We start from the raw sequence: 27,993 nt of genomic DNA, 5'->3' as shown, positions 1-27,993 counted from the left end.
TAGCACAAAGAGTTGGGTGAAAATGGGCAACAACGGAAGCACTCAGAACGACACTCAAACCGAGGAGGATTCCAGTTCCTATGCAAAAGCAGCGAAGGTGGCTGGTGCAGTAGCGGCTGGTGTGGGTGTGCTGGCTGGTGCGGTTGCTCTGCTATCAACTGTAGCCTCAGAGCAGCCAGGGCCAACCGCAGAAGAGAAAACGATGAAAGCCCCAGGAAGGGAAGATACTCGCATTTCCAGGGCTCACTTTGAAGAGAACGCCCAAAAATACTTTCAAGAGCTTCGTGATGAGAAGAAAAAACAAATTAAATAGACTGCTTGCTTCTGCTTACTTTATGTGATTTCTGTTTGTAATATTAATATTTCCTATGTTGGGTTTCGTTTAGTTTGTATGATTCTCCTAGTATGCAAAACCCCCCCACCTCCCCCCCCCCCCCCCCCCCCCCCCCCCCCCGCGTCCTCACATAGAAATAAATGGAGTTTTGTTTGAGATGCATCGCGTTCTGATCTCTTCCGGTTATAATTTTCTCCTCTTCTGTGTTTTCATTTGTTGGTATTTTTTTTCTCTAATCAAGCTGTTAACAATGGAGGGCATACGTATATATATATTGTCAATAAGGGTTTGTCTAATTTCTTGTAGCGTTCCTGATTAATTAACTTGAGAGTTAAGTTAATATAATTGGTTGTTTTAGAAGTTGACATGGTACTGGGTAGTGCTGCCGCCACCAGCAGACGACCACTACCAGTTCGACGCAGCCAGTCCGTACGTCGTCCAGCGGCTCCAGCCACCCAAAATGTTACAGGAAGCTGAAGCTCACCTTCTCCACCATCGAGGAACTGCACAATTTATTTGCCGATCAGGTAATCTTCGGCGCAATATCTGTTCTCAGAGATAATCGGGGCGGTGATAATGTCCAGGATCATACTTTACAATGTACATTAAGATAATGGCGTCCGACCAGTAAGTATGCTAACAATTTAAGATATATTAATGATAAAGACAAGGTCGATTTCAAAAATAAAAGGACAATAAATAAAATTAAAGGCTATTCGGGATCAACGAACAACAAAAAGCAAAAACGCAGCAGTAAGTCTTTAAACAATAGACCACACAAGGATAGGATTGGTCAGAACTTAGAGAGAGAGAGAAGAAGATAATGTTGGAAGTTAATTTGTAATTTTACACAGAAGTTTTTGGAGAAAATAATTTTTAGTATTTCAAGATAAGACTTTTGATATTCTCAAAGTTGACTAGATGTATCTTGAATTCTTTTTCAAGTATAAATATACGATAGTTGTCAGCCTATGGTTAAAAAAAAAAAAAAAAAAGTGTAATACTGCAGGTGCAGCACTGCATAAGTATAAAAAATAGAGTTTTATTAATCCATTGTTCAATTTGTTCTGTTATCAATAAAAAAAATATGGATAGTGCTTGCGGGCTGCGTACCGCTAGTCTATTTTTTTTACTAATTTTTTAATATCTTTAATCGTTAAAAAAAAATATATATATACAATTTTATAAATAATTACTTTTTTAATCATAAAGTAAAAAAAATAAAAAATATAATAATTGAGCGGTAATTTTGATGGGCTCCACTAACATTTTCCAAAAAATATACTTCACACCATGCTTCTTGCATACGCCAAGAAATTTTGGTATCAAAAGCTTATTCCACGCTTGAGTTTTTTCAAGTTAGCAACACTCTCCTGCAAGTCTCCATGGCAGCAAATTGTGGAGACACCTTGTTTGCCTATACATCAAACCAAGTCCCTATTTTTAATTGAGAATACTATGACTAATGGAGCTCTCAAATGATGACGATATTTATCTCCCAAGATCTTTGGAAGTTGATTGAAGAGGGTTATCAAGACCCACCAGCAGCTGGGAGTTCATCTTGGATAGAAGCAAATCAGAAGCAGTGCAAGGAGGATAGGAAGAGAAATGCAACTGCCTTAAGGATTATTCATCAAGGGGTAAGCAAGTCGTTTTATCCCAGAATATTTGGTGTAAAAAAAGCAAAAGATGCATGAGAGATTCTACAAAAAGAATTTCAAGGCTCAAGCAAGGTCATCTCCATTAAGCTTCAAAACTTATGGAGACTCTGACAACTTGGGAATGAAAGAAAGTGAATCTGTCAATGATTTTCATTCAAGAGTTGTAGAAATAATTAATCAAATAAGAAGCTGTGGAGATACCATTGAAGAAAAGAAGAAAGTTGAAAAGGTTCTTAGAAGCTTGCCACAAAAGTTTGAACATATAGTAGCAGCAATAGAGGAATCAAAAGATTTATCAAAACTTACCATATTTGAGTTGATGGGATCCCTTGAAGCACATGAAGGAAGAATGAGCAGGTTCTCAAATCAGCGTTTGGAGCAAGCATTTCAATCCAATCTTAATGTCACATAGAAGAATTTCATCAAAGAAAGAAAAAGAGAAGGCAGCAACCAAAAGAAAGATCAATATGGAAAAAGTCTTAGCAACTTCAAAGATAGGCAGAACAGAAGAAGAGGAAGAAATGGAGAAAAATATCATAAAAAAAAGGTACCCCCAACAATCAATGTTTCATTTGCAAAAAAAATCTGGATATAGATCTAAAGAATGTCATTTTAGATGCACTAAATGCTAAATTCCTAATCATTCTAAATGAGATCGCGAGTACCGTGATAAACAAGACAAAAATGACGCAAATTTTGTGGAAAATAACCAAGATGATCAGCTATTTTACTCTTGCATGAATCCTGAACTAGAAACACAAAACACATGGTTTCTAGATGGTGGTTGCAGCAACCATATGGCAATGAATTCAGATTTTTTTGTGGAGCTTGATCGCAGCTTTTCTTCTCAAGTAAAACTTGGAGATGGAAAGTTAAAAAATGTTGAAGGTAAAGGTATCATTGTTGTTCACAGTAATGGAGGTAATAGAAAATTTATTCATGATGTTCTTCATGTGTCATGTTTATCCCAAAACCTCCTTAGTGTTGATCATTTACTCAAAATGGGTCATTTACTCAAAATGGGTTATTCTTTACTATTTGATGATGGTGAATGCACAATATATGATAAGAAAAACAACTTGACTGTGGCCAAAGTTGGCATGTCTCAAAATAATGTTTTTCCTCTTAGCATGTCATCAAATGAGAAAATGACATTAAAAAGTGAGAGTGTAGATGAATCTCGTCTTTGGCATCTAAGATATGGTCATTTGAATTATCAAAGCCTTCAATTGTTGAATCAAAGAAATATGGTGTTTGGCCTTCCTTCAATACAAAAAAATGACAATATTTGTGAAGAATGCATTTATGGCAAAATGCATCGCCTTCCATTTCCAAAGACAGCTTGGAGAGCTTGTGCACGCAGATATATGTGGACCAACTAGAACTCCATCTTTAAATAACAAAAGGTATTTTATTTTGTTTGTTGATGATTTTACAAGGATGATATGGATCTGCTTTCTTGATAAAAAAAATCAGAAGCTTTTTCATTCTTTCTTCAATTTAAAGCTCTGGTAGAAAGGCAAAGTGGCTATGAAATGAAGAGACTAAGAACAGATCGTGGTAGGGAGTTTATTTATAAGCCATTTATGCAGTATTGCAAAGAAAATGACATTCAAAGGCAGTTGACAGTTCGAAAAACTCCTCAACAGACTGAGTTGTTGAGCATAAAAATCAAACAATTGAAGAAATGGTTAGAAGTATGCTTAAGGGAAAGCAATTCCCAATAAACTTTGGGCAAAAGCTGTCAACACAACAATTTACATTCTCAAGTTTTACGTAATAGAACTCCATTTGAAGCTTGGCACATGCAAAAACCATTGGTAGATCAACTCAAAGTGTTTGGATGCATCGCATATGCTCACATTCACTCTCAAGAAAGAGAGAAGTTTGATGAAAAGGGGAGAAAATTTATTTTTATTGGCTATAGTGATGAATCTAAAGGTTATCGCCTTTTGAATCCTAATACAAACAAGTTGGTAATTTCAAAAGATGATATTTTTTATGAAATGGCAACTTGGGAGTGGGAAGATAATCTCCAACATACCACAAGTTTCGAGCTTCCTTCATCAGAAAAGACCCAGGAAAATTCAAGTTCTCTGCAAAGTCCAGATTTTGTCCAAACACAAATACATGTCACAACATCATCGAGATCTCCAAGCACATCCTTAACAAATCCAGATTCATATGATTTAAATAGTCCTCCAAGAAATGTACATTCATTGTCAGATGCATCTCAATCTTGTGAATTTGCATTTTTTGCTTGTGAGCCACAAACTTTTGAAGATGATGTAAAAGAAAATGTATAGACAAAGGTCATGGATGAGGAAATAGCTAGCATTGAAAAAAATCACACTTGAGAGTTAGTGAATATGCCCAACGGAAGAAATGTGATTGGTTTGAAGTGGATCTATAAAACCAAGTACAATGTAGATGGCACAATTCAAAAGCACAAGGCATATTTGGTTGCAAAATGATATACACAGCAGTCCGAAGTGGATTTTCATGAAAATTTTGCACTGGTAGGTCGCATGGAAACAATCAGAACTGTTTTGGCTTTAGCTGCACAATTAGAGTGTTTCAACTTGATGGTAAGTCATTATTTTTAAATGGTGAATTAGAAGAAGAAGTATATATAGAACAACCAAATGGCTATGTGAAAAAAAGTGAAGAAAACAAAGTGTATCGACTTCAAAAGGCATTATATGGCCTGCTTTTTTTTAACAACGCACCCCCTCCTAAAGTTGGAAAATAAAGATAAAGTAGAGAAGAAGAAGCAATTATGACTGCATAAGCTAATTGAGAAAGCTGGTGTGATTTTTAATGTAACGTTGGGGGTGATAATATATATATATACGCTATGGTTTTATAGAAGATAAATATTCCAGGCACAACAAATTTATACAAAAATAAACTTACAAAATGACGTAATATGTTATGATATATTATATTGTAAAATTATTTTTACCGTAAAATAAAATATAATATATCACATAAAATTATGTTAATTTGTACATTTATTTTTATGTAATTATTTTATGTCTGTAATATTTCTTGTAAATGTGTGGCGCTGAAATATAATATCGGGGCAGTATTGCTTGAAAAGCTTGCTGGAGGAATACCGCAAAAAGATTAGGTCTGTCACCGTCACGCATGCAGAATATTGATTCCTTGCCCCGTTGTCGGCCTATGCCAAGCCCAATCCAATTCACATTTCGTAGTAAATTCTGGGGTGTCGTAAATTAGGAATTAAGGAACCAAGAAGCAGTTGTTAAGCCCATCTGGAAGAATTGGCCCATTATTTTCTCAATTACATGCAAAAAAATTGGGCCTGTTTTGGGACCCAATACAAGTGAAGCCTGAAAACAATTGGTTTTTAATTTCTTTTTCTTTCTAATTATTATTAATTTGTTTGGCCTGAACCTACTTTGCATGAAACGTAAAGAACTAATATTTATTTTAGGTTTTGGCATTGTGGAGAAAGCAAAAAATATTGATTTTATGTTGGTGATACCGATCCACTTGAGTCATGCCTAGTCCACGCATAGATCATTGCTATTATATGTTTGGTTGGGACCCATTTTTGTTTAAAATCATTTCAGCTTACTTCATAAATTTAAACACATTCTAATCTATTTACATTCAAACACATTTCAATGGGATCAATAAAATATTACAATTTATAAATAAACTCATATTATTTAAGATCATCTCAGTATTCAAACGTAATCTTAGAGCTCTATATCACACACTATCCACATGACGTAATTTAATTTATAAAATTTAAATTTTAAAATTTATCTTTTAAATTAAATTATACCACGTGAATGATATGTAGTGTAACAATTTTAGAATATAGTTATTCTAAGCTAAAAGAATGCGCCTTTTTAGTTTTACATGCAAAGTGACTTTTCATTCTTTTTCAAGATAAAAAGATATATATTGGTTAAGAATTTGTGTGGACAGTCGATATTGAAATAGATAGCAGAAATTTCTATATATATACATTTTTTTCTCAACAAAATATTGTCTAAATATTGAATTTCTAAAAATAAAGAATTATTTTAATCATAATTTAAAAAAATAAATTTATAAATTAACGTAATTTAAGATGTTAAATTTGTAAAATTATTTTTACTATAAATTAAATTTAATATATTATGTAAAACTATATTATCGTTTAAAATTAAATAAAATTTTATTAAAATACAAATTTTATTTTATAATTTTAAAAAGTTGAATTGCTTATTAGAGTTTGTGAAAATTATAATAATGAAATGAGATGAAATAATTTTATATATGACCTTATTTATATAAAGAGCGATGCTACTCTGCGGCCTGAGTAGCATAGCTCAAATTGACCGTTAGGCCAAATTAGCTTTTTTATTTTTTTAATTTATTTATTCATATTTTTAATTATTTTTAAGTATGTTTAAAAATATAAATAAAATTAATATATTAATAGTTACTTTAAAAAAAATAAAAAAAAACAATTAAAATAAAGGAAGTGGTAAAATGATGTGTGAAATTTAAGTGTGAAAGTAACATTTTTCCTATATAAAGTATCTCGACGGTATTAATACTCATTCGACGGATTAATAATTAATATTATCAAATAACTATATATCGGAATAATTTAATAATTTATTGTCCACCTAAACGGCAATTATTATTCAAAGATTTGACTGACAATACAATCGAAATAAAGAGAAAAGTCCCGAAAATCTGTACATTTTGTACGTAGGACGGTAGGAAGCGTCAGACACAGAGAGAGAGAGAGAGAGAACTTTGGTGAGTTGGCGGTGGCTAAAGCCTAAAGCCGGTGGTGGGGGCTGACACAAAATCTGTCATATCGCCTGGAATATACTATGAAAAATACTCGTTCAAACTATAAAATTAATCGGTAAAATTGATCGATTAATTTTTTTTAACTTTTTTATTTAATGGATAAGAAAGTAAATATTAATTAATTGATTTCTTTTCTATTTTTTAAAAAATATTTAAAAAATATATGATTAAAATAAAATAATACAAAAATAAAAAAATATATATTAACACTTATCGATTTGAATCATTTGATTAATCATCGGTCCTTGCAGCGCTATCCATATAATATTTATAAAGGTATTGCTATCAGTATCATAAAGCTATCGGTACTAATAGCTCGACCGGTAATTTTTTTTAACATATTTTAAAAATATTTTTAAATATATATATATTTTTTAAAATATCAATTTATCAAAAAATATTTCTTTAATCATTCAATTTTTTTTAAATGATTTGGGGTCCAATTCATGGTCCTCCTAGTATTTTTCTTATAAAAAATTAATGCTTGACTTATTTTAGGGTGATATTATTAAATATTTTGAGATAAAAATATTTAAATAATATATATAATTAAAGATGATAAATTTTGAAATAAAAGATTTACTTTAATTAAGTAACGATATATGTACATCTATTTTTTATAATTTTTATATAACTATGTGTTAAAATGAGTATTCTTGTGTAAAATAATGTTATATTTGTAAATTATTTTATAACAATATCTCTCATTTAAAATATGATTGTATAAAAATATTAAAAAATATTTGTAAATCTATCATTTCCTAGTTTTTTTTTTCATTGTTAACTTGCAAATTGTCTTATAACAGTTCAAACCATCCAAATCAATATTGGTCATTCATATCAAGGGCTGTGATGAACAAACATTTTGAATTTTGATCTCATTAAATTAATAAGCTGATAATAAGTGTGTTAATGTTGTATTTTGCACACTTTTGAGCCAAGTTCCAGCAGCTCCGGTCTTCTGAGTTGGACCTCGATCGGTGTTGTATGAAGCCCCCAATAGTGGTCTAGTGTGGTTGTACGGTGTCGGTTCGTACATTAATGGCGATAAACAGTATTTAAATATCGAAAATAAAGAGAGATAAACACACAAACTTATATAGTTCCGCACTAGGCCTACGTTCACGAAGGTTTAGGAATGAGAGATTCCACTATAATAAGAGTGTTTATAGTTTCTCATAGCCTCTCATTTCTCATTGTGTAATGGAAACTGTATTTGCTAGAGGAGAAGTTCTCTTTGGAACTCTCAGGTTGAAGAAGAAGTCAAAGTAGAACCCAAAAGTTAGAAGAAAAATCCAGAGTCCAAGTCTCCCAAACGGTAGGCTTTTTGTCCATTTTATCTAACCCTTTACTTACGTGCCCTCCATTATTTCAAGTCATTTTCATAATTTTCTCTCGTGATACCTTACACCCTACTTTCTCTCACTTTATGTCAAATTTCACATTTTCTTCTCCTTGCACCCTCACTCTCTAGTCCATTCTTATCCGCTCTCATTCTCTTATATTTTATCTTCTAATGAGTCTCCTTTTTGGTTGAGTCTAGAAAATTGTATGGAAAAAATTCCCCTCACAGATAGAAAAGAGAATCCATCTTTTTTAGGTTAGAATATTTAATAAAGGCGACAGTTTGAATTTTTTCAAAACTCAACATAGACATTTCTATATTATGAACAATGTTCTCTGTATAGCCATTTAATAATCCTCAGAAAATTATAGGTTTATTAGACCAATTGGCAACCCTTTAATATTTTACTAAAAGAACTAAGCGGCGACTTCCTCCTCATTTATGTATAAAAAATAAATAAAAAATAATCTTCGGAAAAAATGCTAATGTCATGCAATAAATTCAAGAATAGATAACTTTATGTCATTTTATATATATAATATTCTTAATTTTATTCTTATTCACAATATTGAGGTGTTATTACTCATTAATCATTAAATCAGTTCTTATTTTCAAAATGATAAATGACATGATTATTAGATAATAATACGTAAATACAACAAGACAAGAATGAAAGTGACATGCATGCCGATGTAAATTATTAGCTTGGTGTTTATTTTTGGCCACGTTTTCTTGAGATGCTATATGTACATGACCTCGTGGATGAATCGATTTTGAGGGCTGAAATTATATATGTTTTATATGACAGGTCGAAGAATTAATAAGTGAAGGCCTCGTTTGTATTCAGAACTTACTTCAACTTAACTCATCTTATTATTACAATTTTTTCAAATTTTAACATAAAATATAATAAATAATTCAATTTTTTCAAATTTCAAAACACATTTTTCAAATTTTCACACAAAATATAATAAATAACTCAACTTTTATTTTAGTATTCATAAACTATCTCAACTTATATCTGAATCCAAACTACTCTACATGGTTGTTTGAATTGAGAGAATCTTTCAATTAATTTCATTTAATTATTATAAATTTTTATATAAAATATAATAAATTATTTAATTTTTTTAAATTAAAAAATAAAAATAATCTTAAAAAATGATTTTATTTCATGTTACTATTAAAACCTCGGAACTGAAATTACAGCTGTAACATTTACTCAAAAAGACAAAAGCCAGAGAAGTAGTTTGTTTGTAGCTGCTCCGAATTATAATGAAATAATTAAGATGTAATTACTTTCCTCGTACGTTAGCACTAGGAGCATCATTCTATAAATAAATTTGGTCAAACAGTGCAGGACGACCAAATTGTAGACATTTTCCTAGATTCAAATGAAAACTTTTTCCTACTACCATAGATATATAATTAATAATTCATGCAATATCTCTCTTATATTAGATTATTATTTATTAATAAAATTATAAGAATGCACTGATTAAGAGAGTGAATCAAACTTGCTGCAACATGTAAAAAGGTCTGTGTACGAGGCTTCGCAACTTGGTGAACAATATCTGATGTCTTTTGGTTAGTAAACTCTGTATTAGATTATTTCACTATTATTTATTTTTATTTATTATTTTATTATTATTATTAATTATTTTTTTATTACTATTAACGAATCATCTAAAATCACTACAATATCCAAATGTAACTATTAGTTATGTTATTTTTGCTTTTTCTCTTGTAGTTTTTTTGTTCGTGGTCTCGTTTGATTATATAGATAAGATGAGATTAAAGTTAAATAAAATATTATTTGAATATAATATTAGAATAATATAAGTTGAAACAACACACATATATATATATATATAAGTGATAGGGTTGCTACCTTATTATTACTCATCTACCACCTAAGTACATTTCAAATTTTTTTATTTTTTTATCATTTTCTTTTAAGTATTTTTTTACATCTTTAATCACTAAAAAAACATTAAAAAAATATATTAATTTATTAATATTCACTTCTTTAATTATTAAGTAAAATAAAAAAATAAATATAAAAAAGTAGTAAATTGATAATAAGAGGATAATAATCTTATTTTATATATATATATATATATATATATATATTTGTTTAGAAAAAAGGCTTTTGGCTATAAAACTTAGATTAGCCAACCAGCTCAGAACCATCAATGATGAGAGTGGACCTTCATCATTTAACTTTTTCAGGATCCAAAGAAGAATCTTTTTTTTTTCCTTTTGGAAACCCTTTTTATGGCCGCGAACAACCATTCCACATTGGTTTTCTGGGTTCCAGATCTATATGTTTGAGTTAAAACGATTAAGATTCGAGAGATAGAAATATAGTGTAGATTTTATAAATGTATTTCTATCTATATAAATTCGTCAAATGGCATTTAATATTTAATATATACAGTAGTAGCAGTCAGCTACTAGCAGATTCAAACACTCTTCAACTCTAGATCTCTTCAAATATGGACCAAAAACTGGAACAACGGATCAATAAGAATGTAAGATAAGAGTTTCTGATCCATGATTTTGTGATAAAAATTCCTAATTATCCATGGCTTCCCGATACGAGTTGGAGCTTGATACACGATTTTCCTCCGCACATTGCTAGCTAGTAACATATCATGCACATATATGATCTTCATGAGCGCGTTCAAGGACCAAGAAAAAATACAAGCTCCATGAAACGCAGTTTACAGACATGAAACAGCCTCGGCATGCAAGATCACTAATTTCCAGTCGTCGTTCAATGGGTCTGTATTTCTTTCAAGGAGAGTCTGCTACCCAAACGCATTAAACTCCAAAACCCGTTTGTCTCTTGTGCCTAAGAAGGAATGTTGCATAATTTAATATACAACTCAATAGACATTGACGCGAAGAGAATCCAAAGAAAATAGTTCATGGAAATAAATAACGGACAATATTTTCTGACAAAGCTGTTATTATTATTATTTTTTATTTTCTGAGCATAATGAGTAGCCAAGACAGAAACACAAAATCGAAAGACCTAAAACAAACCTAGAAAGTAGAAACATACGAAAACCAAACATCATTGGCAGAAACATATGAATCTTAATTTTATTTTCGTTTTAAGTTAATACTGTCCCCCATAGATCATCATGTTGACAAGAATCTCAAATGTGAAAGGAAGAAAAACCTAAATGTTCATGAAGAAAAAAAAAAATACCAATCTCATAATTTCTCGTGCTGATCATGATATACATCGTATGATCGATGTTACATGCCCCATAAAACTTACCGAAAGAAAACAAGAAACCCAAAATGACGATGATGAAACTACCTCAAACGCTAAAACAAGGATAAAACTGAGAGAAAAAAGGAACCCATTTCACATTGAGAGAGAGAGTGGGTCTAAGATTCGCCATGTCCGTGTCCATGTGTATGTTGATGAGCCTCTTCTTCCTTGATCTGATCTTGTGGGGTCTCCACCGGCTCCGCCACCGGTATAGGTTCTTCGGGGGCGGTTTCGATCGGATACCGAGGCGGCGGAGTGTCGAGTCTGCCGTCGAGGCAGGACGAACATTTCCTCTCGGCCCACCTCTCGAAGTCGTACTGTCCCTGTCCATAACCCATGATCCGCCCACCCGAACAAAGCCGGCCAATCATGCCTGCTATGACTCCAAGAATAATGATCACTGCAAGAACGGCAATCACGGGTCCCACCGAGCCGTGGCCCGAGTGGGCGGTGTAGGCTTCTTGGGTGGCCTCCAGGCCGGGTGGTGGCTGTAATTGGTCTATCGGAGTAGACATGTGAGTGTGACTTTGAAAGCTCTGAGGTGGTAGTACTATGAATCTCTTTTTGGGTTTTTGAGAGGTTTAAGGGATGAGAGTTTGTCGAGTATCTTTTTGGTTTCGAAAGTAACAAAAACAAAGGACAAAAGGGTTGAAAAAGAAAAATAGAGGCGGGTTTGCTTGGAAATAATGAATTAATCCACGAGGATTATTTTCATTCTGAAGAAGGAAACTTTTTCACGGTTTTGCATGTACTGTATTTATCAGAGATAGAAAATACATCGGGTTAGTTTATGGAAAAAGAGAAAATAGGAGGAGGCTTGTGTTCGGCGTTCAAAAGCTTTAGAAAGAACACCAGACATATGATCTTGATCAGTTTGAGTCCTTTTTTTTTTTGGTTAAGCTCAAGACTCGAGTTTTCCTGGAGAAGAAGGATTTAGTTGAGAGAAGAGAAGGAAGATGGGGGAGGAAGTGGAGAATGGGGGAATGTTATGAGAAGCAAAGCCCAAGGAAAAGCCTTTTTCAGATGGTGGCCTGGAGAGTAACGAGATTTTCCTCGGTACCCTTTTCAAGTGCTGCGATACATTATGAGAAACCACTTTCACAAGCCTTATAAAAAAAGAAAAGATGATGCCAGGTAAAGTTTAAAATAGACCTATTTTGTAAAAATGTAGATTTCGAATAGTTTCTTTTATATATTTTTAAGATTAAATTCATTTTTTATAATAACCTGTATGAGACTTTTTTTTAAAAAAAATTTGTACAAATCATTTTTCAAATAGAAGAAAAAATGCCAAAAGACTTTGATGTCCCAAAATCCGGAAACCTTGTAATTGAGAGAGAGAGAGGGGTTGGAATCTGAGTGCAAATTTAAAAGCCACAGCACATCTATAAGCTGATGTTTATATTTTTACTTTTTTTTTTTTTTTTTTTTTTTTTTTTTTTTTTTATGGTTTATTTACGTACGGAGTCAGGGCATGCACTTGAGAAAATGATTTGTATCTGCTCACTTTAATTCCACTTTGAGCCAGCAATCCAACGCCCCATAATAATAATAATAATAATAATAATAATAATATAAAAACCAACTAATATGATAGTGAGTAATGAGTTTTATAGGTTATAAATATACAAATTTCGTACTATCACTTCATTAAAAAAAATATAGTATTGTAGAGTTTTTCATATAATTTTATCAATGCTATACAAATTAAAGAATGTCAGGATAAAAAGAAATGTTTTATTCATAAAGATCAGATTTTAAAAAGTAAACTCATAAATTAACATGATTTAATACAATAAGTTAGATTGTAATTTATTTTTATTATAAAATAGATTTAACAAATTTAAAAATTTATTTTTATAAAATCTTTTGTAAAAGTATCCCTTCTCCTAACTAAATAGTCACCCTCTCCCAAGCCATAGACGTCTTCTTCTTTCAGTAATTTGGGTTTTTCTATTTGATTATTGTCTTTAATTTGTCTATTCATCATGGAGACGATTTTCAATGCATCTAGGTAGCTGCATATCACGATGGGGGCAAATAATCAATTCTCATTCTAAAATTATTAGGTTGCCTTTTTGGGTACTGCCCTGATAGGTTTGCTTTTTTATTTCAAGGTCAAAAAGTTCAACATTATTTTCTTTTCTTTTTTCCAATATCACAAAGTTAAAAATCATGATCATAAAACTTTAAGCTATATTGGACCACGTCTCTTGAATCTCATCCTCTTATCTCTTTTCCCCACCTCACCTCACCTCACCTCAACAACTGTTAGGATCTCTGAAGTCTATATTTCTCATTCCCGGCCATATCGTTCTATTATAAAAATATTTGAGGAAGAAAAAAATATTACTTTTTCCGATCATGATGAACTGCTGAATTTGGCCTAATTTAAGATTCAAGCTATGATCGATCGATGCAGTATTGCCTGGCCTTCCTTGCAAGGATTGATAGAAGGAAAGACTAGAAAAGTCAATTCTCACAAGTCAATTTTTATGATATTTAATTATAAAAAATGTTATGCATAAGTTATTATTCATTATCACATTTTATATTTATAATTTTTTTATAAAAAATAAAAAATAAAATAGTAAATAGCGATTTTATTTTTTTATTATACGTGGTACTTAGTGAACATGAAGACTTTGGAAACAAATAAGTGCTTCTCCAAGCTAGCTGGTCACGGGTAAAGTAGTATATTTGAAAGAAAAATGATAAATACATAATATTTTATATAATAATATTTTAAAAAGAATGGTATTTTTGTAAAATATTTTATAAAATTAATATAATTTTATAAAAATATCTTTATTTTATAATGTATTGTAAAAAATATTATAAAAAATACTGAATATTTATCACTATTCTATTTGAAAAGATTTACATCTTACCTTGGTGAACCATAAGTTTCCATTTCAATAATAAGAGAGAATCGAATAAAGCATCGTTCAAATCCTCTAAGGTGTCAATCATACAACATGACCATATAGAGGTCAGGGGTCAGAATAGAGAATCTGACCTGGGAATTGGGAGCAGAGAATATGTTCACGATATTAATATAGTATTATATATACGGAAACTCTATTATACATCCACTGTTTGCTGCACTCATTTACACACATGACGTGTCCGAGACCCCCCCTCCCCCCAAACGCACGTTTTCGTTTCATTTTGAATTTACCCCCAACATTCGTTCGTCTTCAACATTCGTTCCTCTCCCCCAACCCTACCCGAGCCCCCCAGACGCGAGATTGCCCTTTCGTCTTCAAGATTCACTCTCCCCCAACCCTACCGCGTTTCCTCCCTCCCTGTTTTGTCTCCCATCCCTTCTCTTTCCTTATTCTCCCCCCCACCCCGAGACTCCTCTGCCCTAAGGGAGGCCCTGTCCCGCGATTTTGAGTTCCTCCCCCGAAGGCCGAGCTCCTCGCAGGTTATATCTTCTTCTTCGTCTTCTCCTCCTCTAAGATTTACACTTATTCGCTAAGGTTTCTTCTTCTTCTCTCTCTCTGTGTTCGACACACTCAGATTGAAGCCCTCAATCCACCGACACGAAGCCCAGAGCTGCGGGAGGGGTAATGTACAGTTTCTTGTAAATAATATTCCTGAAGCTTTTTCATGTATTACGTTTTTTTCCTATCTGATTCTAGGGTTTAGTCATACGATTATTTTTTTTCTCTGTGTTTACAGCATTTTTTGTCCTCTAGGGTTTAGTTATATGAGCTGTAGGTTTACACGATTATTTTTTTTTCTCTGTGTTTACAGCATTTTTTTTCCTCGAGGGTTTAGTTATATGAGCTGTAGGTTTACTGGTCAAATATATGAACAAGCAGAGAAATCCTCAATAGCAGTAATGTGTCAAACTGGGCAAACAATATGAAACTTAAAGAAGAAACTGTCTCTTTAACCAATTATAAACACATTCCAGTCTGAGATTTATCTAGGCAAGCATATTAGCACAGGTTTTAAGAATTCGTGATGAAGCTTGAAAGAGATTATTAGAAAGGGTTTGTACAATAGTGGACTTCCATGTGTTAATGTCTTATATCAGGTTAAACAAATTTGAGAAACAATTTTTCCATCGGCTATCCATCTTAACAAACCTGAATATAGAACTGACCAGACAATAATGGTATTTCTTATTCATATCTTGAAAGAGATTGCACCTTTCTGACTTTTCTTCTTTTATCTCGATGTATAAGTGAAAGCATTATCACTATAAAATTGAATTTCTTAAATTCGGTCAATGGTCCTCCAAACTTTAGAAAACCCCCAACTGCTACAGATCAGCCATCTTACCAAAAAAGACCATAATTTATGTATGTATGATATATGTAAATTCCAGTTCATTTTTCCAGCCTCTCCCCCCCCCCCCCCCCCCCCCCCCCTTTCCTTGGAGCCAAACTCGCTCATCCAATATAACTTACCCTTATTATTTTTTCCTCTTTAGTAAAAAAAATGTCAAGGCATAATCTACTTGACATTTTCCAGAGATGATCTGAGAATATGTGTGTGTGTATATATATATATATATATATATTTGCAAGCATAGGGAAACAAACTAGCTGAGAGCTTTGCAAGGGTTCGAGAGTCATCAAAACAAGACAAGCTTCTTGAGTATCTTCAGCAAGAGAGATGTTTTTGCCTATTATATTAGCTCTCTGGTTCGGACTAGCTTTGGGGGAGACTATTGTCTTCCAATATGTCCAACTCTCATTAGAATAAAATGCATATTCTCTTCACTTACCTAGGTTGGGTTTGATTACTTTGAAATAGACCATGCATGTGGTTGTACTTTATTGACACTAGTTAATAGAAAATTAGACTATGGCTTTCTATTAGTGTAGTTAAACCCCCTTACCGAAGAAAAAAAATTATTGCACTCTCCAAGGTTTGAGTAGCAATGCCATCACAATAAGGCTATTGCAGTGAAAGTAACCTAGAAATGAGATATGAGTAAAACTCATCTTCTTAAATTTTGTCTCTTTAACCAAATCTATTAAGTGGCACATTTTAAATGCATGTCTATTTAGACTCACCTTTCTTTGCTTGTGTTGTGATTTTTCTTTTCCTGAAACTTTATTTTTTCTCCATGACTCAAAATTAATCTTCTCTACTTGTACTTGTATATAGAACCATACAAATAAATAATAATAAACGGCCAATCATGTTGCAATTAACTGGACTTTCCTAGCTGAAAACTGAACCCTGCAACTTGAATATCCAAATCTGTATTCTTTTTGGCATCTTTATCCATTTGGGAACACTAATGTGTACTTAGATATACATTTACCATGACTAACTACATCATTAATTATTTTAACTTTATAAATATTGTATCCTTGAATGGAAGTGTGTGGTTATTGTCATAAACATGATAATGAGCTGCTAGTGTTGGGTTACTTGAAATCAAGTTATGTTTAAATTTGATGATGGTCTTAGTTAATCAGACATTCACTAGGCAATATTACTATGTATTCAATTTTGTTCATATGAGACAGACTCTTGTGTTTGTAGTTGTCTTTCCTTTGACAGAATCACTATGGCATCTTCTCAATCATCATCTTTAGATAATGATTTTGTGATGGAGTCACCAACTTGTTGGTGTGGTTTGAAAACGCCACTAAAGACGTCCTACACTAAGAAAAATCCAGGAAGGAGATTTTTTGCCTGCCCCAAATATAATACGGTAAAGCAACTTAATATTTGTCATATTAAACTAATTGATTTGCTGTTGCGGGTTGTACTTTGTGTCATATTAATTTGGGAGTTCGTATTGTGTGCAGGAAGATGCGAGGTGTGAATTCTTCGTATGGGCGGATATTTTTCAGTTGTTAGTGGAGAACATGTTATTAAAACAGAACTCGCGGCGTAATACATGGGATGATGTATTATGCCGCGAGTATGCCGTTCGGAAAAGGGAAGAAAAAGTGAGAGAGATAGCGAAGAATCTAAAAAAGGAAAAGCGAAAGTTATTGTATTTGTACTGGATTATCACCTTTGTAATATTGTTTGCTTGGTTTGGATAAATGTAATGTAAAAAGCACGTTGTATAAATTATGTAATTTTTGATGTAGACACATTAGATTAAAAAGCATGTTGTATAAATTAGGACTTACTCTAATCTGTTAGAATAACAGTTTGAAGCTACTGCTGAGCTCGATTAAATGAGCTGAATCTATTCTCTTCAAGCCATTGCTGGCTTGTTTCCGAATCATCCGGTTTCTGAATCTATTTTGGTTGTTGATAGCAATAAACCCAGAATTTTAGATCATATGCCAAGAGGGGCAAGATATAAGTAAGATATATAATAAATCAAATCCTCGGATAAAATAATAGAACAAATTCAAATATGACATTAGGGTGGTAAGTACTGATCCAGCCTTTTTCTGCCTAAAACTAAGCTATAAACTACAAAATTATAAGCTATAAACTACTACAATTCATTCTCACGCCGGCGCCGTGTATTGGAGCTTGGATATTCATAGACTGACAATTCATCCAAGTACTTCTTAATCAAAGAGACTGAAGCACATTTCCTGCAACAAGTTCAAGGCAAAACAAATCAGATAATATGAAGAAATAGATCATAATATATATATATATATATATATATATATGTCAACATTTTTTTTTTCTCTTGTTGGAGTACATGAAAATATATAGGTGGCACATTACATTTATTAGCCCATCTAACCTAAATAAATATATAGTACTTAAGCTGACTGCTTAGGTGGTAAAGAGATGCATGCTATATAATGATATAATCAATCTTTTTGAACGCCCTATACGCTATAATGCGTGCAGCAGTAGTACTCAATTGAACAAGTAAAACTGTTATTACATTAACATGGGCAAGAAAGATCTAAGACAATGTAATTAAATTCAATGACGTAAATTAATTAAATTTAGCATGCCACTGGACACAACTACAATTTTAATATTAGAATACGAGCGGTGCAAAATTAGAGGAAAATGATCATAATGTACGTCAAGATCAAGAGCTTACTTCATCAGATTCCTCTTTCTCCTCCACCTTTTCCAGCTCTTTCTTTGGCTCCGCAGCAGCATGAGCAACAGCACCACCATCTGCACGGTGGCTGCAACTGCAAAACCATCATGAGCAGAAGACATAACGGCCAACTTCTCTCGCCCAGTAGCAATAAGTTCTGTAATGTCTTTGCCCTTGACCAGTGACAGAAGAAGCACTATCTTATCATCATCAGCTTCGGCTCCAACTGCAAACCCAGATAATTAACCATACAAAATTAAACATATGCTCCTTCAAGGTTTATAATCATAAAGCTGACAACTTGCATCAGATATTCAATGTTTCAAATAAATAATTTTATTCATATATAACAACACAAGCTATTGCCAACTCTGCCAGCATTACAGAAGCCCCTGGAAAAGAAAAAATACACATTACTTTCAAATAGAAGCATAAGAACCAATTGTGTTGGAAAGAAATAGAACATTTAAAAACATGAAGAAATAGAACATTATTTATCTTGGAAAGAAACTTCATTTAAAAATCACCCCAACCAAACTATAAACTCATATGTGCAATGAAGAAATGAGATGAATAAGTCAAAGAAATGGAAGCTGATAGGAGTAATAGATTACTGAGTCATGTTCAAATGTACCAAATGTTCAAATGTACCAAATCTAAAATGGCAACCTATGATAAAAAATATAACTGCATGATATAAAAAGCAAGGAAGTTATTAAAACAAGCCATTGCTGCCTTCCACCAGCAAGAAAAGTGATTATTACGCAGCAAAAGTAGCCATTGCTGCCTTCCACAGAATCACAAATAAGACGGCTGACCCATTGTCCCATTGAAGTTAATGACAAGAACTTTTGACAATGAAGCAATGGAAAAACCAGCATTCATACATGTTAACCTTGAAAGAGAGATCACTAACCAGTGCAAAACTTAGGTAATTTAAACTGATATTTTCCTCAGTTGCATCATCATCAACTGCCAAAATTTTGTAGTACTCCTCCAAAAGTTGTTGGCTCATGGTACCAAAACACCTTTGATCTCCAATCTCCAAGAGGTACAAAAAATTACTCGTTGCATCTCCACAAAAAACCTTACCATTGACATACACCCATGGATACCAAAACTGCACTAGGAGGATATAAAGCCACAAAACTACCACCCAACCCTCTAAAACACAAAAAAACAGCAACTCATTCCCGGCGACAGATCTGAGAAATACAATCATACAATGTTAGAGGATATAAAGACAAATCAATGAGAAATACAAGTATCTAAAAAGAACACTTTAAAGAAAGATTGCGAGATTCAATCATGCAAAATAATACTAAACGGGGAAAAAAAATTGCGAGATAATTAGAATGAGCTACGGCCCCAGAGTCAAGTTACTCCCCGAACTCCCAAATTCCAGCTTCTCCTTAAAAAAAAAGAAATGAGATTGCATCATTTTCAAATAAAAAGATTGCGAGATAATCAAAATTGTCATGCTATTTTCCTCTTTAACTACAACATACCCTCTCCAAGAGCTTCAAAAAATGTGGCTTCTCATCACCATGAGATTACAAATGTGCATCGAGATGGTGACACATCTGAAATAAAACAATCGTAGGGTTACAAGTGTGCATCATGATGTAATACATGGTTCCTCAGTTATTTAAAAGACACAATTAACCTCTGCAGTTGATTGTGTAAAAATGCTGTTTTGTGTTCCAACATCAACCCCATCATCAAATTGGTGTTGTTCAGATCCCGATGTCTCACCCAATTGTGTTTCATCTACCAAGATTTTTCTGGAAGTCTGAGGTCCAATACATAAATAGACAGATATTAGATTCATAATATTAACTTAAAACAATACAAAATTAGACATGATGTCATACCGATTTCTTTCTCTTTGTTGCCAACTTTTCCACTGGTGGAACCTTCCTCTTACTTGGGGGTCTCCCTTTCCCTCGAACCACGTTGGGGCTTCGTATCTTCTTACCCTTATCCAAGACGACATTTGCTTTGGCCTTCGTTTGTTCATATGCCGACTCTAGTGTTGAACCTTCACATTTTGTCTCAAACTCATCAACAACACGCAAGAAAGCACTGATTTTTTCATTATCAGAGGATATTTTGGTGGCTAATTTTGAACATCTTTTAAGCACCCGCTCATAATTCCGTGCATCTGCTCTGTCCCGCTGGTCATCGTAACTGCTTCTGACTAATGTGTATGTCCTCTTTAAGTCCTTTCTCCAACGATCCAACACATATACATTTGGCAGCACATTAATCTTTTTCAACTGACAAACTCTAAGTGCATGCCTACATAGAATCCCCCTCGTCTGAAACAGTGCACACGTGCATTTGACCTCCACCTCCTCTTCGTTATAGTAAACACAGAAATCCAAGGTTTTGATGTGGTCATCAGTAGATATTTCATCCAACACTTGGTATTTTAAAATGCACCCTTCTGTGCTTACCAACGAACAATTACAACACATTAGGCCCAGTAATTCTCTTTGTACTTCTTTGAACTTTGCATTTGTATATAACCTTTGGAACTGCTTCTCAATATTAAAATGGGACACGCAGGGAATAGTTTGGTTGTTAGAATTGAAATCAGCCATTGTCTCTAACTCCACCTTCTTTCTAAGAGCATTATCAAATTGGTCGACGAATTCCTTCAACGTGGTACCGGAATGGACATACCCATCGAAAAATGCATTCATGCTTTCCGACCTTTGTGTTGTGCTCATTCCAGCCCAGAATACACTTTTCAAGTAAGCTGGAACCCAAAAAGACCTTTCCTCATATAAGGATTGAAGCCATTTATTGCCGTGGAGATCATACTTCGTAATTACTTGACCCCAGCTCTCCTCAAATTCACCGCTGGTATGTGAGTCATATAATGCAGTATGAAGGTCAGTCTTCAACCCCGCATTGAATTGCGCATGAGATCCTAACTTCTCTGGAAGTTTGCGCATTATATGCCATAAACAATATCTGTGACGAGTTTCAGGGAATACAATGGCAATAGCACTCTTCATTGCCCGATCTTGGTCGGTTATCATGGCTTTGGGCGCCCGACCATTCATACAATCCAACCACATTCGGAACAACCACACAAAAGTTTCAGTGTCCTCGTTTGAAAGCAATCCCGCTCCTAATAATATGGACTGACCATGATGATTAACACCAACGAATGGCGCAAAAGGCATCCCGTACCTATTTGTTAGGTACGTTGTATCAAATGTTACTACGTCTCCGAAATACTCATACGCCGCTCGACTCCGAGCATCAGCCCAAAATACATTTCGTAACCTTCCCTCATCATCCAAGTCCATGTTAGAAACGAACCCATCATTCCGATCTCTCATTCTTTGGAAATACTGATTAAGTGCTTCGCCACCACCTTTACCCAACCTTAAATGTCGAGCCTTGTCAATGAAATTCCGACAATCTTTCTCTTGAAACTGAAGATTCTCAAAACCCCCCGCATCAACGACAAGAGAATAAAAATTCTTGTTCATTCGTATACCGGCTCGATCATTTAGGTCGAGGATCCTTTGACTGTATTCATCTAGATGTTTGTGAGATCGCAAGAATCTTGTCTTCTTGGGGCTCACAGTTATGTGGTTGTGCACATTTTCAACAGTGGTGAAAACCCATTTATCATTCTTGCTCAATGTCGCATTAACTCTCGCTTTACAATCCGTTCTAGTTGTTGGTCGTGGCTTCGAGATATTATTGTTCGTAGGATTGTACTTTCCGCCACGGGCACAACCAACAGTCACGTACACAGGCCTCCCTTCATCATCTTTCCTAGTCCTTTGTGTCCGTACACCAAAACCCTCTTGCTTCGCATACTGCTTATAGTAGGCTGTAAGATCTTTCATACTGTCAAATTCCATCCCAGATCTTGGTGCTTCAACTCGTACTTCATCATCATCGACAACAGTGGTACCCTCTAAATATTCATTTATGTCGAAGACCATGTCTAAAAATGGAAACATATGGATTAGCATCAAAACAAAATTACAATGATTATAATCAAGGCAAATAAAACTGTACTACCATCGGCATGAAGACAACTTTCAGCAGTCATCCGTGATGTACTTCCAAGATTTTGTTCAAATGTGGTATCGGTTGGCACAATTGACGTCGGGGGCACTTCTTGCCTCAAGTCATCTGGATTACTCGGCGGATGGTGGTAGGACATATAAGGTGGCATATGCTGCAACAGGCACGTTGTTAGGGAAAATTGATGACTCTAAAAAATTTAACATGTTAACTTCTGAAATATAAAAATTCAAATAAATATACCTCAAATGAATCAGAAAATGGGCTATAATCTACTGGAGTACTCGGGGAATTGTAGGGCATATTTATATCAAAAGGATGCATTCTATCTTCATTTTCCCCCATCACAATAAGGCTAAGAATGTCTTCCGATAATTTCTATCCAGTCTTCCAAGATGGCAAAAGAAGAAAAATAAAGATTAAACCCTCATACGTAATGCAAAATCTGAAAATATAAGCACTTTCTACGTAAATGAAATACAAACGTACAATTATTGTTTGAACGGAAAAAATAGAAACAAATCACTCTCAGTGAGCAGAAACAGATATTTCCAATTCATGGAATCCATCGAATCATGTAGCAAGTATTTAGTTAGTCTATTTTCATGTCTTTCTACTTGTCAAGAACAAAAAAAATGAGTTAAAATATATTCTAATCTCAGTGCTCGGAATAGTTTCTAATAGTGTTTTCATGAAACTATTGCAAGACACTTATTGGACACATTTATTTTTTTTTTTTTTTTTTTTTTTTTTTATGAATATTGCAAAAACAATTACTTTGACAGCATCCTATCTATGCTATAGCCATATTTTGAGACTTCCTATTATTTAAGAAGTCAAAAGTTTGCTTTGTTCTCATACTGTTTAATCAAATTGGTCTTCACTACACATGAAGTTTAAAAGATTTTGTTCTTTTGTTGACATGAAACTGTTTTCTATTTTACCACATTTTCTTCTAATTAATTATACTCTTAAAAAAATATATGTTTCGGACGGAACAATTCATTGGAATGATTAACTATGATCACTAATAAACAACTTTTAAAGCAACCAAAATTAAATAAGCTCAAATATTAACTATGATCACTAATAAACAACTTCTGATCAAGCTTTCACACATCAGCATAAATATTAAATCTGAAAATTAAAATTTAGCATATTTGTTAATGACAACCTCAGTTGCATCTTGATAACATTAGGAGACAACACACAGGTTTTCCTCAATGTTTTCACATGTAAATACAGATTATAATAGCAAATATCATTTTCTGGAATTTTCTCCATGCCCTAAGCATACCCATCTCAGAAAACACAAAAATCATGATGTACATAGCATGTATGGACGGGAAAATGGTAGTATAATATTTACCTACAAAACCATTTGGCGAAACAGAGCACTCTTACCCGTCGTTGGTTTGGTCCGTTCGATCAGCTCGCGGGGAGCGGCGGCGCTGGGTAGACGTACGAGCGTCTCGAGGTGGCGCTGGGAAGAAGAAGTCGTCGCGAGGTGGCAAGCGGAAGCCGACGGACGCGGGTTCGTGGCGAGGAAGGGGGTTTCGCGGGATTCAAATATTCTTTGCTCCGTTCAAACGAGCTCACGGGACAGTGGAGGCACTGGGCACTCGGAGGACTGCCGCTCGATGGCACTGATGAGACAGACGGCGTCGCCGGGAGGTGATGGGTTGTGGAAGGAGATGCGGGTCGCGATGGAGCAGGGGTTTCGCGGCATGAGTTCAAATGGCAGAAACGAATGAAACGAATTTTCAAACCAGTCTTCAATCAAAACGCACGTTTTGATTTTTTTTTTTTTAAAAAAAAAAAATTAAATCCACGTACTGAGTGCACCGAGTGCACCGCTACAGTGGATTCCGTATAGTGTTACTCATATATATATATATATAGAGAGAGAGAGAGAGAGAGGCGTCTACGAGGCAAGGACAGAATTCTCAATGTGGCAGTACAAAGTTTAGGCAGGCATCTACCAGCTTTTTTTCATCAAATGCTTTTTTTGATTCTAGGCACTCCTTGTCGGCTTCTTTTTTTGAATATACGTGCATTTGAGCCTGTTCACTGTTCTACTGTTATCTTGCAAATAGAAACTTTCCCCTCTTCCCTTTGAAAAGAAAGGAAACTTTCTCCTCTTCAGCCCAATAGAAAAGTGAGTGTCAAATACGTTTGAAGCAAAGGCCCGGTTGGTACAGAATTTTTCAGTACCTGATGATAACAGCAGGAGGTTTGGTCTGAGTGGGCCATCGCCATGACTACTAGCTAGCTTGCATAAATAAATAAATAAATAAAAAAGCTATTACTTTAACTGCACCTATATATTAGCATGATTTAGATAGCCCGAATACCATAATGGCTTGATTATTTAAAATAAAAAACAGTAATGCGTAATGGCTTGAATTTTATTTTCCGAATTATGGACGTACCAAGTCTGGGAAACTTTGTCTTTTAGCTCATAAATAATTGTAAAACTTGTAAGGATTTGAAGGGTTTCAGGGTTTGGGCTAAGCTGGATGGTGGTCATGACTGGTCACACTTCATCTCTGGCTCTCTCTACAAAATATCAGCTGTCAAGCAAAAAGTCCACTGGATGAGCACTGCTTCCCAGCTGTTAGTTCAACCAAGTATGAAAATGGAAAAGAATGCTTTTGTGCAGATTAGCAGATAATCAGACATTCACGTGAGATGGTCTCTTAACTGAAACTAACCTCTAGGCCTCTTTTGTTTTAGTAGATAATACGAGATGAGGTATGATAAGATGAATTAAAATTAAAATATAAATTAAATAAAATATTATTAATATATATTTTTAATATTATTATTATTTTAAGATTTAAAAAAATTAAATTATTTATTTTATTTTATATAAAAATTTTAAAAAAATTATAATAATTAAATGTAATGAGATAAATGTATTGTAAAAATAAATCAGAACTTAATAGATGATTGTTCCATAATCAACGTCACATCAGTTGAGAACGGGAAGAATCTTTCCATACTTGTGGTCATGTGGAAGCTTGATACTATGTTTCGCAAACAGGTTGCTGAGAATATCTATATTTCAACATTCAGTTTAGGCTTGGACGGTGGGTGAAGATGTGATGAGTTAAGATAAAATTGAAAATTAAATAAAATATTATTAAAATATTATTTTTTAATATTATTTTTTTAAAATTTAAAAAACTTAATTATTTATTATATTTTATATAAAAACTTATAAAAAATTATAATAATAAAATAAGATAAAATTAATGAGATGATTGAGAGGCACTCTCAATCTAAACCGAGCCTAAATGCCCCGACGGTAGAAGATATTTGAATAGTATCAAGAATCCCACGTTAGTTCAGTAACGGAACAGGAAAATTGCGAGCACTGATCAGGAGAAAAAAGAAGATTGCAGTAAGTACTATTTTATTAGAAGATAGCCCTTTTTCCAACGTTAAATATACTAGAGATCGAAGTTCCATGCAGTACAGTACATTAACTAAAATTATCATTATTGGGTCCATCTTAATTAATTCACAGACCCACATTTCTTTCTAATCTCCCCATTTTTCCCTGCGAGCACTCCGACATTGCCGAGCTTTGACATCGATGCTGCAAAATCAAAAGAGAAAAGACGAGGGTTCATGCTATAACTGTAAACCATTGCAGCAGCTAGTGGATCCCCCATTAATGCTTGATCAGATTCAAGAAGCCCTGCGTTGCTCCTGAGATTTGTGTAATAAGCATTGTCAAACATGGTAGGACTTGCGTCGAAAGGAGCAACATTGCTGTTTGGTGCGTCTCCGTCTGGGCACAAGCTTCTCAAGTTGGAGAGGAGCGAAGAGTCTAGTGCAGGATCAGGCTTGCCGGAGCCTTGGAAGTCAAAGAGCCGCCGCTTGAAGGCGAAGCACTGGGCAAATCCTAAGGTGTGTCCTCCTGTAAAACAGGAATAGTAACGCCCTCCATGTCAAAAGACATTAAGCAGTACTTGCCCTAGGGTTTGCTTCGAATATATAATATGTCATGCATGATATTTTAGTCAGTCCACTTTCTTTTTTCATGGCATTTGAGAATAACCCAACCATTTCAAAGGGGTATATAGTACTGTGATTTATTCAATAAGGTTTGCTATTATATATGGTGAGAGTTCCATCTTTTCTGATGGCTCTACCAGACCGGAGTATGGCTTTTCGTTTATAAATGTCAAGGGAGATTTTGGTCAAGCATGGTGCTTTGGTGGTTAATTTTAAACTTACTACTTCTTCCTTTCGAGTCATGCAAAGTTGGTGGTTAAAATCAAGATGAGGTTATAAGAATATAATCAAGAACCTGAGAGGACTACAACATCCTTCAAGTCAAGACCCTTAGATGTGAACTTGGCAGTGATATTCTGTAGAGGCTCGAAAGGTGATGGTATTTGTTGAAGAACTGCAGTCAGACTTGCTGTTGTTGCATCTCGTCTGCCTAATGGAACGGGCCAAGAAGTCCCTCCAACCTAATTCAGAAGTTGAAAGATCAAAAAAGAGAAGAGTAAAATAAAACAAGCAGTTGATTGCAGAAATATGAATGTAACAGTTAAATATAGAAGCAAATCAAGTACCAAACTAACGGCATCTCTCGCTGCCAGAGTCAATATATCGGCACAAGAAACAGTTGAAGGGCAAAATCTTTCAACAACAGCCTTTATGTTGTCGATGACTTCAAAACCTCTAAGGGAATTGCGATTGGGAGGAGCATTCTTTTCGCCCGTCAGATCTTTTGTGTCATCAAGAAGTACTGACGCATCACATCCCTATCCCAAGCAATCACACACTTACATTAGCAGCCATAAAAAGTCATATATAAAACATCAAAGAAACTTGTCTTTCTGCCTACGCATGTGGATGTTTGTGTGCGTGTGTTCCAAGAGATTGCACCACAAACAGGAAATGCGGGGAGATGTCAAAAGGCCGGTACAGAGAAGAGGTTTAAGAGAAGAACAATTACATTTACAATACAATCGTGAAAATGCAGCCGAAGGAGGGATGCAGCCATCCTGGTGTCATTTCTGATGGCTGATAAAACATTATATCTAACAATGTTCAGCAAGTAGGGCATGATTGAGTATAGAAATTGTAATCAAGTTGGCCATAAACAAGGGGATACTTGTAAATGAAGGGAGACAAGGGACCAAGTAAAAACAGGGTAAAAGTGAAACAAGGGAAGAGCTTTTGAGCCATAGCTTGTGAGCACGAACTAGTTGCTGATCATGTACGTAAGATGCTAATTCTGATTACAAGTGATGGGAGCTTAGTGGTGATTTATATGCAAAACAATGGAACATTGAAGGGTTTTGATTGGTTATACTCAGGAAGTGGCTATGCCACTAGAGTTGTTGTCAAAACCTAGTCTCCATATCTGCAACTTTTAGTAATTTAGAGGTGATAAGATTTCAAAAAGATAAAAAATAAAAGCATCCA

At 34.2% G+C, this 27,993-nt stretch overlaps 3 protein-coding genes, 2 long non-coding RNA genes and 1 pseudogene across 9 annotated transcripts; 1 reads left to right on the top strand and 5 right to left on the bottom strand.

The window, feature by feature from the left end:
- Window positions 1–1,612: 1,612 nt before the first annotated feature.
- On the bottom strand, window positions 1,613–4,488 carry LOC121258412. The gene is made up of 3 exons (XR_005939394.1): window positions 4,349–4,488; window positions 2,302–2,392; window positions 1,613–1,751 (listed from the first exon to the last, which is right to left on the bottom strand). It is a non-coding gene; the product is annotated as an uncharacterized LOC121258412 (long non-coding RNA).
- Window positions 4,489–11,386: 6,898 nt separating this feature from the next.
- Window positions 11,387–12,500, bottom strand: LOC121258401. Its single transcript, XM_041159917.1, has one exon. It carries the CDS (start codon window positions 11,987–11,989, stop codon window positions 11,591–11,593), a length of 399 nt encoding a protein of 132 aa, XP_041015851.1. The 5' UTR covers window positions 11,990–12,500; the 3' UTR covers window positions 11,387–11,590.
- Window positions 12,501–14,849: 2,349 nt separating this feature from the next.
- LOC121258407 lies at window positions 14,850–17,544 on the top strand. Of its 5 annotated transcripts, none has more exons than XR_005939387.1 (4): window positions 14,850–14,904; window positions 15,000–15,051; window positions 16,989–17,160; window positions 17,258–17,544. It is a non-coding gene; the product is annotated as an uncharacterized LOC121258407 (long non-coding RNA). The 5 variants fall into 5 exon arrangements; XR_005939386.1 differs by having other exon boundaries at window positions 14,874–14,904; window positions 14,960–15,046; XR_005939385.1 differs by having other exon boundaries at window positions 14,874–14,904; window positions 14,960–15,051.
- A 439-nt stretch (window positions 17,545–17,983) lies between these two features.
- Window positions 17,984–19,498, bottom strand: LOC121258830 (annotated as a pseudogene).
- A 172-nt stretch (window positions 19,499–19,670) lies between these two features.
- On the bottom strand, window positions 19,671–22,887 carry LOC121258829 (protein FAR1-RELATED SEQUENCE 6-like). Its single transcript, XM_041160360.1, has 5 exons — window positions 22,786–22,887; window positions 22,555–22,696; window positions 20,358–22,459; window positions 20,150–20,275; window positions 19,671–19,688 (listed from the first exon to the last, which is right to left on the bottom strand). The coding sequence occupies exons 1-5, from the start codon at window positions 22,885–22,887 to the stop codon at window positions 19,671–19,673; spliced, it is 2,490 nt and encodes an 829-aa protein (XP_041016294.1).
- Window positions 22,888–25,943: 3,056 nt separating this feature from the next.
- Window positions 25,944–27,906, bottom strand: LOC121258373 (peroxidase 10-like). Its single transcript, XM_041159880.1, is given in 5 exon segments — window positions 25,944–26,470; window positions 26,864–27,029; window positions 27,135–27,326; window positions 27,521–27,624; window positions 27,627–27,906. Coding segments are annotated over 5 exon segments (996 nt in total). The 5' UTR covers window positions 27,754–27,906; the 3' UTR covers window positions 25,944–26,063.
- Between the last annotated feature and the right edge of the window lie 87 nt (window positions 27,907–27,993).

Source organism: Juglans microcarpa x Juglans regia, chromosome 3S (genome assembly GCF_004785595.1).
Source record: "Juglans microcarpa x Juglans regia isolate MS1-56 chromosome 3S, Jm3101_v1.0, whole genome shotgun sequence".
Lineage (NCBI taxonomy): Eukaryota > Viridiplantae > Streptophyta > Magnoliopsida > Fagales > Juglandaceae > Juglans > Juglans microcarpa x Juglans regia.
The sequence above is the reverse complement of the archived record's forward strand: the minus strand, read 5'-3'. Positions and strand labels throughout refer to the sequence as shown.